This window comes from Phoenix dactylifera, unplaced genomic scaffold, assembly GCF_009389715.1.
Source record: "Phoenix dactylifera cultivar Barhee BC4 unplaced genomic scaffold, palm_55x_up_171113_PBpolish2nd_filt_p 001237F, whole genome shotgun sequence".
In the NCBI taxonomy this organism is placed as follows: Eukaryota; Viridiplantae; Streptophyta; class Magnoliopsida; order Arecales; family Arecaceae; genus Phoenix; species Phoenix dactylifera.
This window is the reverse complement of record NW_024068572.1, coordinates 50,710-65,444: the sequence shown is the minus strand read 5'-3', so window position 1 is coordinate 65,444 and position 14,735 is coordinate 50,710. Positions and strand designations below refer to the sequence as shown.

The 14,735-nt window shown below is 39.2% G+C and overlaps 1 protein-coding gene across 3 annotated transcripts; it reads left to right on the top strand.

Annotated features, from left to right (window-relative positions):
- The first annotated feature begins 318 nt into the window (after positions 1–318).
- LOC103719092 (purine permease 3-like) lies at positions 319–14,382 on the top strand. 3 transcript variants are annotated; one of them, XR_003387890.2, is made up of 5 exons: positions 319–449; positions 582–663; positions 9,811–10,654; positions 11,582–12,041; positions 14,174–14,382. XR_003387890.2 is itself a non-coding variant. In XM_026809254.2 (4 exons), the coding sequence occupies exons 3-4, from the start codon at positions 9,893–9,895 to the stop codon at positions 11,921–11,923; spliced, it is 1,104 nt and encodes a 367-aa protein (XP_026665055.1). In that variant the 5' UTR covers positions 319–449; positions 582–654; positions 9,811–9,892; the 3' UTR covers positions 11,924–12,290. The 3 variants fall into 3 exon arrangements, 2 of the variants coding, with proteins under 2 accessions (XP_026665055.1, XP_008806390.1); XM_026809254.2 differs by lacking the exon at positions 14,174–14,382 and having other exon boundaries at positions 582–654; positions 11,582–12,290; XM_008808168.4 differs by lacking the exon at positions 14,174–14,382 and having other exon boundaries at positions 11,582–12,290.
- The last annotated feature ends 353 nt before the right edge of the window (positions 14,383–14,735 follow it).

Genomic DNA, 14,735 nt, shown 5'->3' with positions numbered 1-14,735 from the left:
GAATTAATGGATTTCTTCTTTGAAGGCAGAACACAATATGCATAGGTGAATCACGTATGACTTGTTTTTTTGGGGGTTTGACACTAGCGGTTGTATTTATACTAGTGTCGCATGGTAGTGTCGCCTTGGTAAAAGGAAATAAAAAAAAGACATCAGGTAGAGTAGGACATTAATGAAAAGCTTCCTCCACTTGATCAAAAATCCATGCTTTCATGTCGAGGGCCAGCTGAGCCAAAGCCTCAAAAGTGTGATTCCACACGTGTGCGGATGATCCTCAGAAGATATAAGGATCTATCCCCCTGCATCCGCACTGGCTTGCAACTTACAAGGAAGTTTTCTGGTACTCTCCTGCCCATATTTATGCGTAATCTTGGTCCCTGGCCTCCGTCCGTCTTCTCCTCCACAGAAGTATAAGAGACCCCTCTCTCTCTCTCTCTCTCTCTCTCAAGGTATTCATAGCTTCCAAGATTATTTGTTTCTTTTCTGAGAGCGAGATGCTTGGAGGAAGTCCACGGTATTTATTATATTTTGATTTCTGATTTGGTGTTTTATTTGTTCATCTTTTTACTTCCGTTCCATAGCAAAGTGGGAGACGAAGAGAAAGCATTAGTTCATGCAGTTGAGATTATTCTGGATCTCAAACGGCAGCCTCAGGTATTCTGGGTACCAACCTATCTCTTAATTTGTGAACTCCTTTTGCTTTATGCTTCCTTTCCTGGATCGAATATCTCATTATTTATTCCTTTTAAGATTTGGTTTTCTTTCTATATTTTTCATTGTTCCATGGAGACGTAAAATTTCTAAGGATTGTTGGAATCCAAAATAGAACCAGTTTGATTGATGATTTCATGCCTCAATTGGAGTGAATGCATCTTATATGAAGCGGAAAGGTAAGCTAATGGATAGGAACTTCACTTTCTTTTCAACGGATGATTTATTATCCAATCTTTTTAATCTATCATAGATTTTTGTTTACTTCTTGGAGCCATGGTTGGGCCACTGCTGGAATTGGCTCAAACTAGCAGGAAAGAGATGACGGGAATTATTTCTCTTGGTCCCCACTATGTCCTTTCTTTCTAGAGAACATCGCAGCAATTGTAGAGTTGAGGTGAACTTGGAAATTGCTCACAATGGCCTTAGGTCAGGATAGCTTCTTAGAAGAGCAAATCAAACTTCGGGCCAAAACTCTATTTATTTTTAATTTAGTTTTGGGTCGGATCTATTTAAAATTTAAGATTACCTATAAGCAAGCCTAACCTATGATCAACTCTACTTTTTTAGCTGGAGTATCAAAATACTCAAGATCGATCAAAAAAAAAACAAGAAGAAGAAAACAATCAAGTCGAGATGAGTCTAGAAGCTAGCGGCTTGAGCTTGACCGATTTAAAATACTCGAACTCAAAACTCGATTCAAGATCGATCAAAGCCTTAACATCCAAATTCGAACTTGACTTGATCAAAAAAGAAAAAAAAAGTAATACACGAGATTAACTCAAATATCAACTGAGCCATACTCGAGCTCGAGTTCGAGCTCAAATTCAAGCCTTGGTCATAATTATAAAAGTTAGGACTTAGATCAAATGAAAAAATATGTAAATATTATATTTGTAAAATATTATATTAACAATAATTATAAGTAAAATATTATATTTTAAATATATATATATATATGTATATATATATATATATGTATGTGTATACTCGATTCGACCAATTATTTTGCTACTCTAACTTGACTCAAAAATTGTTCAAGCTACTTGAACTCAAAAAAAAACTATCTTTTTCGATATTTTTTAGAGCATATACTGGCACTTATAAGCATCGGCAATTTTATTGCCGGCACTTTAGAAAGCATCGCAAAAGTGTCGGCAATACAAGAGTGAAAAAAAAAGTCTATCGATGCTTGTAAAAAGCTTCGCTAACTGCCAGTAGTGTAACTATAAAACCAAAATTTATCAAAATAAATAAAGTTTCAGACATACATCAATCTCCTCTTCCACAAGGATGATAAAAAAAAGTAGTATAGCATTAGCTTCAAACACGAAGAGAATGCCATCAATGCAATCTCATGAAGCCGATTTTAGAATTAATATGATAAAAGCACATTCTTGTCTGAAGCTAATTTTCAAACCACATTTTTTGAGGTAATCTATAACGCACTAAAACATGAGATTTATCTAGATCAAAAGAGAAAATAAAAAAGCAAAACTCTCAATGGTCCTCCCAATCACTGAAGCTATGGAATATGTAATAACAGAGACAGCAAACACTAAGAATCCTAAGTTGGGGAGACACCTCGTGCGACCGGGCTACTATGTGATCATTTCTTCAAACTCTTGGTGGACAGCACTGATGACGGATCGCAAAGCCAGTGTGCTGGCCAGATCGGAGGCTAATGTGGGGTGGTGACCCTCTGCATCCAAAGGGGGGAGGGCGGAACCTCCTCCGAGGATGACCGGACCTGCTCTGATGTGGTCTGCGGTTGCCCAAGGAGCTCTGAGGCGGCCGATTTGGACCACCTAGCGCATCACCACTGAGGAGCTGGTTGTACTCCAGAGAAGCTTCACAGAACCATTCACCTTCTCACAGGTGATGCGCTCGACATGGATGACCCACTTCTTGCAGTAGACTTGGACGACCTTGCCCTCCCGACCCTTGTAGGTGCCGCGCACGACCTAAAGGATCGACTGATCGACTTTATCTTGTCGCTTCTCCTCTATAGCAGCGGCTAAGTTGTGCTTTAGGGCACCAAATGGCAGAAGAACGGCTTATATCTTATTTAGGTTGGAGGAGTAATGGCCTTTGACGACATTTATAAGCGTCGTCGGAGGCCAAAGCACAGCGTGGGTGGCAATTTGACTTCCGACAATGCTTATAAGCATTGGGTGGTAGTTTGGCTTCCAACGATGCTTATAAGCGTTGTCTAAAGCCAAAATAAGCATCATCGGAAGCTAAAGTGTGGTGGTCGTCGAGGGTGGTAGGGTGGATTTGGCTTTCAATAACGCTTGTTAGCGTCGTTTTAATCTTGAATTCTGATGACACTAGTACCAGCGTCGTTTTGGTTTAATTCCTGCATACGTCGGCAAATTTTGGCATGGTCACCAATTTACCGATGCTTCTTTCTTGTGTCGGCAGGTAAGAGTCCAAAAACCTTATTTTTGTTATAGTGTGAGCTTGGTAATAATCTAGTCCAGCTGAGCTAGCATCTCACGAGTTGCTTGGCTCATTTGCACTGACTGAAGATCCAACAATACGATTGGTCGTGCTGGCAGATAAGCTTTGTGACAGGATCAGGTTCCAAACGAGGCCTAGACCAGAGTATTACTTGATCCATCTCATTTTAGGTCTGATTTTGCCCAACATATGACGATGGTCCACTTCGTCTCAGGCCATGTTCAGGTTGGGCAGCTGGTGTAGGCCCTCTTAGAGCTGCCGGAATTTCCTATAACTTTGGGTTGTAGAAGATTTGTCTCCTTATTGCAGTCAATTCTGAATGATAACTTATCAAAAATGGCCTCTTAACGCAGGAAACAAATCCTGAAGAGTTTTTGAGCTGATCTCACTTGAAATCTTAAGGCTGAAACTTGATTGCCTCTCCATTGGATCGGATATAAATCCATAACTCACTTGTGTCTAGGATTGGGTTTAGATCTTCCATGTTTTGCCTAAACGATAAAATATCAGGGCCTGGAACTTTATAAATTATGAACAATTGTGAGTAAAGGTGCTCACTAACCCAACATGATCGATGCATACAAGCTCATGGATAGAAATGGTTCCTTTGCGGGCTTTGCTTAAGTTAATGTTGCAAGGTATGATACAATCAGTAATGATCTATGTCAAAATGACAGTAGGTCATCCCAGTTAATGATCTGCATCATTCATTATGTTTTGTTGTATCTCGGCCAATATATTAATATCTTTTCTGTTACTATCTTCAGATCTATCTATTTTGTATCAACAAACATAATAACAATATTTACCATAGAGAAGTGCCATGGTAGCTCAGAAAAATCACTCAGAAGAGTCAGCTCAACTGTTTTATGGAGTGAACATTGCTTCATCACATTCTAATTAAAAGGGACCAATGAGAATATAATGTACCAGTTGAGTGACTTTCAGAGTTACATTTCTGAGTTACCAAAGCAATTTTGTATATCATAATGCTAGGGGTGCAATCCTGCCAAGCTTGCTCGAATTCATGTCTAATCAAGCTTGGTTTGGAATTAGTTTCCAGCTTGAATCCCACGATCAAGCTCGATACATTTTTATCATTATTCTGAGTTCAATTCATGCTTATTTATAGGATTAAATCAAACTTTGCTCAAGCTTAAATAAAAAGCTTGATGCTTAATTTAATTTAAAGTGTGGCCCAAGTTTATAGTAATATTTAATTAATCTAAGGAATAAAAGAACGTACCAATTAAAGTCTCAATCTAACAATCTATTATACATGAAATATATAATGCAAATGTATATGAGGATTATCGAGTCGAGCTTGATTGAGTTGGGTTGATTTTTGGCTCGAAGCCTATTTTGCTGATTCAAACTTGGTTTGTTTAGCTTCGCATTAAACTTGATTTGAGCTTTTTTCAAGCCGAGTATGAGCTGAGCTCAAGCATGACCCCAACATCTTGGTGAGTGGATATTAATACGAATATTTCAACCATATCTTTTCATCACTTTGAATGGAACGGATGGAGTCATTAACAGGCAATTACCTTGTCTAGGACTCTCTCTAGACAATGCAATAGAAATAGACAAACACATGCATCCACCGAAGAAGGCAAGTGCGTTACAATACCATATTATAACACATAAATAATGCAGCCGTTGTTAGATTGGAAACATTGTTTTCTTCTTTTATTGGACCTTTTAGCATCTACTACTAATATGCTATGTCCTTCTAGTGGCCATCTCTATCCAATTCCAATAGGTCCCTCTCCATTTGAAAAGATGAGCATTGGGTGGTCCTTACCGAAGGATTTGGAGCGAGTCAAATCAAGCTAGCTTGCTTACCGACCATTACTCGCCAATGGAGATGCCACCTTTAAAATGAGTGGATGGATGTTGGAAATGGATTGCCTTATCATTTTAAGAGGAACAATAGGCACCAAGTGCCTAAAGGATTAATTCATTAAAGAGTACAAACAAAGTAGAAATACCAAGGAGGTCAAAAGTGAGAAGAAGGATCAACAAAGAAAGAACAAAATAAAGGACCTGCAATGCAATATTATTTTCTAATGGTGTCCACTCTTTCACATGTGATAGCAACTTTCTGTTGACTTTTGACCGAGTATATGAACCATCTAATTTAGGGATGGCAATAGGGTCGGGTCGAGTAGGATACGGATCGGATCAAAAATTTATCAACCCAAATCCGACATGTTTATTAAATAGGTCAAAAGTTAAATCTGAATCCGACATATTTAACCAAACTCGACCCACATAACCTATTTATTAAATAGGTTAAATGGGTTAGGCGGATTTTAAACAGGTTAGGTGAGTTTTAAACGGGTTAAATTGATTTAAACAGATTAAACAGGTTAAGCGGGTCGGGTTAAACAGGTCAGAAATAGGTTATGCAGGTTTCAAACAGGTAAAACAGACGTTAAATAGGTTAAACAGATCGGATCATAACCCACCCAATTATTAAACGGGTCAAAAGTTTAAATCTGAACCCAACCCATTTAATAAATAGGTTTAGACGGGTTGACCCATTTACAATCTAAATTTGTTTATGTCAAATCCAAATCTGCTTAAAGCAGGTCATTTGCGGATCTAATCGACAGGTTGGGTCATAAATTGCCACCCTTATGCATCTATTAGTGAAAAGGCATTTGTTTGTTCGTATGTGTGTTTTGCATCTATCCATGAAGTTGTTACTGGTTGAGAAATTTTCCCCCACGTAACATCCTATGCGCTATCTTTTTTGAAGGGAACTATCCAATAATATTGGCATCATTGGATTCCATTTCTATACTCCTATAAATTGTTGCTTATGAGTATAAAGTGTTCCCATCTAACATTATACTTCTGGATAGAGATGGACATCTAGCACGTAGTTGTAAGTCCACTGCTCATCATCTCTCTCTTTTCAGGTAACATCCTTTTCTTTAACCCTTTCTTTTAGTTTCCAGTAATCATTTATCCATGTAGTGTCCTGCTTGAATGAAGATCAATGTCTTCTGGAATTAGGTTACAAATTTCTTAGCATTCCTTCAGATTAAATATTACAGTATCATGGTGTGTTGAGATTTACAACCTACCTTTGCCCTAGAAGCTCATGCCTTCTAGTTTGCAGTGGTTTCCTGGTTAGGGTGGCAATCGAGTTGGGTCAGATTGGATGCAAGTTGGGTCAAAAATTTATCAATCCAAACCTGACTTGTTTATTAAACAGGTCAAAAATTTAGATCCGAACCCGACCTGTTTATTAAATGGATAACCTATTTATTAAACAGGTCAAGTCAAATTAAACAGGTTAAACAGGCTAAGTGTGTTTTTAACAAATTAAATGGATTTAAATAGGTTAAACTGGTTAAGCGGGCAGGGTTAAACAGAACAGAAACTGGTTAAGTAGGTTTTAAACAACTTAAACAAATCTTAAACGGGTTAAATGGATCAAGTTATAATCCGATCCAATTATTAAATAGATTAAAATGGGTTAAACGGGTTGAAGATCTAAATCTGAACCTAACCTATTTAATAAGCAGTTCTAAATAGGTCGACCGGTATATGATCCAAACCCATTTGTATCAAACTCAAACCTGCTCGAAGCAGGTTGTTTGTGGGTCAGATTGATTTGTTGGTTCATAAATTGCCATCCCTATTTCTCGGTTGTCCATCATAGGCTGGTGACTTAATAATTATATCCCTAATTACAGTAAGATGTTTCGGGATGAGATCTTTTGTCATCACAAATGATCATAGTTTCCATTCAAGCCACTTCCTTCTTCCTTTTTGTGGTGCTTGGATGATTCATCATGTGGGACATTGAAGAGCATAGTGGCTAGTGAGTTCTCCCGTTTGAATGGAACAACTCATAGAAAAATGGAGCACTTATATATGCTTTGAATAAAAAGAGTGCACCTAAGAGTCTTCATTTGTTTTACAAGAGTTGTCACTTCCTTTCATAGTTGAATGATTAACAAAGGAAAAGTCACTACAGGAAAGAGGAATCTTGTCAGATTTATGAAATACTGCCTCCAATAATGCTCGCCTTTGAAACTCTTATCAGTATGACTTATATTTGATGGTCGACTGAACTTTGCCGACTGCCAAAGGTCCAAAGGTTGGAGCATTTATATATGCTTTGAATAAAACAAGCCAAAATCCATGTTTTAACTTTGCTTTTTTGTAATTCAAATCAGATTTATCTATGAGCAAAAGATCGTAAATTCTTCCTTTTTGGCCTTATTTTGTTCTCATCTTTTTAGATATCCTATATGACCAGAGAAATCATCATGAAGCATCCAAAATAAACAAACCAACTACACATTTCTTGTTTGGCTCGATCTGCTCAAAAATCTACCCAAAATTTTTTAAAAAAAGCTCGATTATAAAATATAGGATCTTATACAACCCAACTCAGTCCACTGCCAACTCTATTTAGTAGATTAAATTTAATAGTGTATATTGTTATATTAATAATAGTTCAAACATATAATCAGGCATCTATATGTTATTATATTGGCTAAATGGTTGTTTCAAAATCTAATAAAAATGGTTGTTTCAAAAGAATGTGAAAATTTCAAATCAATTGACGGGCACTAAAATCTCTACTATTGTATAATAAAACTTTTATCAAACATTTAATTGATCGGCTATATATCTATCGCCTTACTTCAAAGGAATTTTCTTGTAGTATGTATTTTTACTGAAGACATCTCCATTGCTTAGTTCTTTTTTTCCTTAATGTTTGGGAGAGGGAAAAAAAAAAAACAAAATGAGATCTCTTTATATTCAAACACAAATTTAGAGAGAAATGATATAATCTTGACATCACAACAATCCATCTTGCTTGTCATTCAACCAGAACTATTGGCATTCACATCTTTCCCTTTTTTTCTTTTTTAAGGAAAACTAAACCTTCATTTTTACTGCTAATATCTTGTGCTATAAATCATATGCATGGTGCCAAAGTTTGAGTAATGTAGGTGCCAACTCTAATTGGCTTTTCATGTGAATTCTTTTCAAGCATAATATATATCGTTGGCCCCTTCTCTTTCAGCTTAAACTTTCGTGGTCAATTTGTTAACTAACATAGTATCATAGCTCAAGTTTTCTGAAGGTCACAAATTTGAATCCAGATTACATGCGAGGGGAGTAAATTTGTTAACTAACACTGAGTGCTTGCTCATATGGGTATAATCGCTTGTCTCTTGGGTAAGCAATTATTCCTCCACATGCATGGTCCGAGCTGCACCTGAGATAGGTATTAAGCCTGATATATATTGTTGACCCTTTTTCTATAGTACTAATATACATTATTCTCTGTTACAACTTAAGCTTTTAGAGTATTGATTAATCTACATTGAGTGTTTCCTCGAATAATATCATCTCTTTTCTCTTGGACAAGAGGGCAGGGTTCATGAATTTGGCTCGATTTGTCCCGAATATGTGCAAAAAAGATAAATTTAAAAAATCTTTTTGGTCCCCCAAATCAAATCACCATGTGATGGAGATGGATGGTACCCAGCTAGCCATGAACCTCTTTGACTAGCTTCTGATGCAAAAGGCTCGTGCTTGCTAACGCGAGAGAAGAGAGGAAGAAAGGTATTAAAAAATTAAATATAATATCAAGACCTAATCGTTGTTTAAAGTTTAAACTTCCTTTAATTAGATGATTCTTTTGAAGATCCTGTGCTTTGCTGATATGATCGCACCTACAAAGTGGAGTCTTTTTTCCTCAATTTTTCAGACTCTTAACATACTTTTTCCATCACTGTGACATGAACCATCATAACCAAAGTCACCTTACTATGGTTTCTGATGTGGAGCGTTTTGGTTCCTCTTTCTTGGGATTCTTTAATGAATTGGCCTTTTAGAACTTGTGATGTGGAGTATTGCGATCCTTTTCTAAGGCCTAGTGCCAAAAGATTATGTGACATGTATTTTCTTCAATTAGACTGCGAACTCAGGGGCACCGATCAAAACAATCGCAATGGCTGCAAGCAGTCGGATCTTCCGACTTAATTTTTGAGTATTTTATTTTTTGATTTTCATAGATGTATCTATACATGCAGGGTTTAATACCCGATGAATTTGGGATGGAGGTAGGTCAAAGTCACCATACTGTGGTTGGTGGTTGCTCTCCCCCATGCACTTCATTGAGGGCATCATATGGCTCATTCCATAAATTAACATAAGCACAACCTAGGCTAGATCACAAAAGTATGATTTTAGATATAATTGACCATCTTAATCTTTGTTTACCTCGTAACTTGAAAAAAATATATCTTATATCCTACACTATATGATAGTGCCCACATCAATCATCTCATCTCATTTATATTATTGTGAGCTCATGAATTTTTATGGCCCACAAGAATAAGATAATGTTATTGGCATGGTGCGCCATCACATCTTGCACAAAGAATAATTCGATATATAAGGTGAGAAATTATATCCCGCACTATAATAGTGCACCACATCAATCATCTCATCTCATTTATATTATTGTGAGTTCATGAATTTTTATGGCCCACAAGAATAAGATAATGGGGTGTAGAGTGTCGGATATAATTTTTTTAATGAGGTACGAAGGGTGAATCCAGAGCCTGAGGTTGCTTCTTTGGGTTTGCTTTCCAGGTCCTCATAGCCTCCCTGAAAGGGAGAGGAAACATATAACAACAGAAAGCCTTTGAGACTGCCTGAACGAGGAGGCACCGGGATGATGGATGTGGAAGGGCAGCAAGACCACCACCCCAAGGGCCCTCAAACGAGCAAATGCCTGAAGAGGGCCCTCGTCGTCCTCAACTGCCTCCTCCTGTCCGTCGGCAACACCGGCGGCCCGCTCCTCTCCCGGGTCTACTTCCGCCACGGCGGCCACCGCCAGTGGCTTTCCAGCTGGCTCGAGACCGGCGGGTGGCCCCTCATCCTCCTCCCCCTCTCCATCTCCTACCTCTACCGCCGCCGCCGCCGCCTCGCCCCCGACAACCACCACCACCCCACCAAGCTCTTCTTCCTCACCCCTCGCCTCTTCCTCGCCTGCGCCGTCCTCGGCCTCCTCATCGGCGTCGACGACTTCCTCTACGCCTACGGCCTCTCCTTCCTCCCGGTCTCCACCTCGGCATTACTCATCTCCAGTCAACTGGCCTTCACGGCCTCCTTTGCCTTCCTTATTGTGAAGCAAAAGTTTACACCTTATTCTATAAACTCTGTTGCGTTGCTGACTGTGGGGGCGGTGATGCTGGGCCTCCACACCAGCTCGGACCGGCCGGATAACGTGAGCGAAGGGCAGTACTTGACGGGGTTCTTTCTGACGCTGGGGACGGCGGCGCTCTACGGATTGATACTGCCGCTGGTGGAGCTGACTTACCGGAAGGCGAGGCAGGTGATCACGTACACGCTGGTGATGGAGATGCAGCTGGTGATGGGGTTCTTTGCCACAGCTCTCTGCACCATTGGAATGCTGGTAAACAAGGACTTTGAGGTACTCAAGAAAATCTGAAAGAAAATTAAAATGCGTGCACTTTATTTTCACTCATGCTTTTTTTTTTTTTTTGAGAACTACATGGTGCTAGCTTAAAAAAAAAAAACAACCAAAATTTTCTACGGTGCAGCTAAGATGCAGATCTCGATAGCCGCCATCAAGAGATAGTTGGCTATCAAATAATACATGCCATATACGACATGGTACATATTTGTGGACGACCATCGAGGGTTGCACAGCACTTTGCAGTGTGGCTCGGGCACTCTAAAGGATAGGTGCTCAAAGAGAAGAGAAGGATGAACCAAGAAACAAATAAACAGATTTTACAAATACACCAATGTTCTTTGGACACAACTATGTCTATTTTTCTTCTCCACAAGTGCAGCTCGGGCACCATAGAGGATCCGTGCTCAAAGAGGAGAGAAGGATAAACCAAGAAATAGATAAATAGATTTTACAAATACACCAAAGTTCTTTAGACACAACTATACCTATTTTTCTTATTGCAATGATCTATTTTGGTCATTGGTGGATCAAATTTCTTACAAATACACCAAAGACCCTAAACTATCTAGCATGGGTTAAGTCAGATCCACAAAAATTGATTCCATACCCTTGCATACGGCATCGAACCAGACTGGTATCAGCCATCATATCCTCTTGCACCATAGAGTACAGTACGATCATGAATAGCTGTGATATCATCCATCTCGGAGATGAGTAGCTCTCATCCGTCTCTAAGATGGATGATGTGATAGCTATGCATTAGATACTATATTCTGTGTGGAAAAGTCACACCACAGAGGATCCCGATTCACCATTTTTTGCTGGGTAGCATCGGATTCATGACAACAATGAAGAATTTTGATTGAACGATTAAAATCTTAGTTGAACGTTTTATTTTTATTCATCTTTTAAATTTTGCAGGTTATTCCAAGGGAGGCAAGGCAATATGGACTAGGGGAGGTTAAATACTATATGGTGCTCGTCTGGAGCGCAATCTTGTGGCAGTGCTTCTTCTTGGGCACTGTAGGAGTAATCTTCTGTGTCAATACCTTGCTTGCTGGAATTATCATTGCAGTTTTCATTCCCGTGATCGAGCTCTTTGCTGCCATCCTCTTACACGAGAAGTTTACCAGCGAGAAGGGCGTTTCCCTGGCCCTCTGCCTTTGGGGTCTAGCTTCCTACTCTTATGGAGAATACAGGGACAAAAAGAAGAAGGAAGCAGCTCTTAAGGCTCAAACTACTGGAATTACAACGGGCAGTTAAGGCAAGAATAAGCATGAATTTATTTGTTCTTTCTTGTTTCCAGTGCAAACGTAGCACAAAATCTTCGCAGTGAAGACTTGAAACAGGGTGCAGGGGGCATGACATCACTCTCTGGATGGTATGTGAATCACTTATTTGTGCAGTCCTAGAATTGTATGAGCTTGACGTTTCCATATTTAATTAAGCTTATTGAAAATGATATGAAAAATTAGTGAATTAATTGTATAAAAAATAAACAAGAGGGTGTGCAGGGTTTTGGTTAAAAAGTCAAGTTTGGGTGATTGGCATGTTACTTTCTTTCATGGGTTACCTTTGAAAAATTTTAAGTTTAATGGAATGACCATGATAATTCTAGAGCTATAGAATATGATTTTAGCTCAATAATTACATACTTTAAAGCAAAAGGATTTTCACTACTTTTTTTCTTTCTAAATCCATGATTTTATTTTAACCCCCTTTCCCATGTTCTTTCCCTGCTTGGCGACGTGGAATCTTTCGGTTTCTCCTTGTTACGGTTCTTTTTTCTAAAGGTCTCTGAAACTTTTGAAATGTCGGCCATGTTATATAGTCATTTGGTCTCCACCATGAACCCTGCATTTGAATAGGATCTGAGTGCGATCTTCCATTAAATATACTCATGCTCGAACTTGAGACCTCTGATCTGGTGGAAAGATGAGAACAAGCTAGCTTATGGTGAATTACATAGCAACTCATTGGAAATCTGTAGTACATATGTTTGTACATATATTCATATACTACAACAAAAATAGGTTTTTCCGACTTTTAGCTGCCGATGCAAAAAAGAAGGGTCGGCAATTTGGCCACCGCGCCAAAATCTTAGTAGTGTTAGGAAAAATCTGGATTAGACGACGCGTATGAGCATCATCGAAAGCCTTCCCAGCATTCCTTAGCTAAGATGATGCTTTAGAAAGCATCCTCGGAAGCCTTAGTGCACTACATGACGTTTTAGAAAGCGTCGTTGGAGACCTAATCATCCTCGGCCTAATCTTCCTCCAAAACGACGCTTTACAAAGCGTCGTCGGAGGCCTAATCATTTCCGACCTAATCTTCCCCCAAGACAATGCTTTACAAAACATCGTCGGAGGCCTAATAGCAAACTAAGACAATGCTTTGCAAAGCGTCGTCGGAGAACAATTAGCAGAGAAAATAATGGATACCTCTCTCCCCGATCCCAACCCCTTCCGCCATCATCCCAACCCCCTCCCCCCTTCCCTCTCTCTCTCTCGCACGCGTGGAGAAGAATCCCTAACCCCTTCGGCCATCATCCCAGCCCCCTCCCCCCTTCCTCTCCGATCCCAGCTCCCCCCTCCTCCTTGATTCTAGCCCCCCCTTCCTCCCCAATCTCTCTTTGTCTCTCTCTCTCTCTCTCTCTCTCTCTCGGAGAAGAATCCCTAACCCCTTTACCCAGTCGCCATCATCCCAACCCCCTCTTTCCTCTCCGATCCCAACCTCTTCTCTCTCTGTCTCTCTCTATCTCTCTCACGCGCGGAGATGAATCTCTAACCCCTTCACCCAGTCTCATTCACCCACCCTAATCCTAACCCTAACACTAGCCCTGGTTTCGATCGCCATAGTCGATCATGAAGGCAAGGACAAACGCCCTCCGGTATCTTCTTGATCTCACGTTCCATGTGTGGATCTTTGCGGCCCATGGAGAAGCCGGGCTGAAGATATCATGAACTTGTGTTTTAGTGGAAATGCATCTAGTGGGAGCAAGAGGATGACGATCCCTCCCCCGAGGTGTTCCTCCGGATCAAAAGAGCCAAGGAGCAGTGGTTCGCTTCTTTTTTCCCTTTCTCTCCTATGGATTTCTCATTTATTTCGGCCTCCAATTCTTTGTCTTGCTTTTTTTCCTTCCCCTTCTTGATCTTTGCGTTTTCCTTTGCCATCTGATACATGGATAAGTAAGGTAGATTGGGTTTACTGAGAAAGTGAGTTAAACAAAGAGCTTTTGCAGGGTTTTGAAATATTATCTGCTTTAATTGATTTAGCTGTTCATTTGGTATATTGGATCTTTTGGCATCTCTATATTCATTTGTTTGTGGTGCGAGCCGATGGAAGGAACTATATTTCTTGCTCTTACTATCATCATGCCAATGCCAATCATTTTGTAGACTTTATTTGTTAATTTATTTAGGTTGCTAAGTTTGTTTTTTGGCCTTTGAGTTTTTCTTCTCGCCTCTTTGCAACGAGCTGAGGTTTTCTTCTCACCTTTTTGCAACGAGCTAGATTCAAAAAGGAAGACGATGAAGGCCAAGATGAAGATGAAGACCAAGAAGAGGACTGCAACGTCAAAGATTGCAAAGAAGCTACTATGGCCGGAAGATGCTTCCATTTCTACTGTAATTTTTAATTTGTAATATGTAATTATGCTTCCTATGTTATTCCTATTGTAATAGGTTTCCTAATCTGTAAAAAAAATATAAATAAATTGGGTATTTGTTGTTGTTCTTGTGTTATTTTTTTTCTAATTTTTTTTTTGTTATTTATCTTGTGCTATTAGAAGAAACATAATCAGAAAGAACCAGTAATGGAGAGTAGAAATTAGACTTTTTTTTCTTTAAATTAAGTTTGTTAATCTCTCTCTATAGATTTTTTTTTGCCCCCCAAATATTAATTAGGCTTTTTAATTTTTTTTTAAAAAATAATTCTAACGACGCTTTAAAGCACCATTAGGATAAGTATTGCCGACGCTTTAAAGCGTCGGCAAATCTTTTGTTTTTGCCGACGCTGTTGAAAAGCGTCGGCAATTTAGTTCTCCACTCTAACATAGGTAACACTTTGGTGATGC

Excerpts from the sequence above, each read along its gene's own strand:
- LOC103719092 (XM_026809254.2), top strand. The coding sequence starts at position 9,893 with ATGATGGATGTGGAAGGGCAGCAAGACCACCACCCCAAGGGCCCTCAA. Across the intron at positions 10,655-11,581 it reads TGGTAAACAAGGACTTTGAG|GTTATTCCAAGGGAGGCAAG; the intron begins GTACTCAAGAAA and ends TAAATTTTGCAG.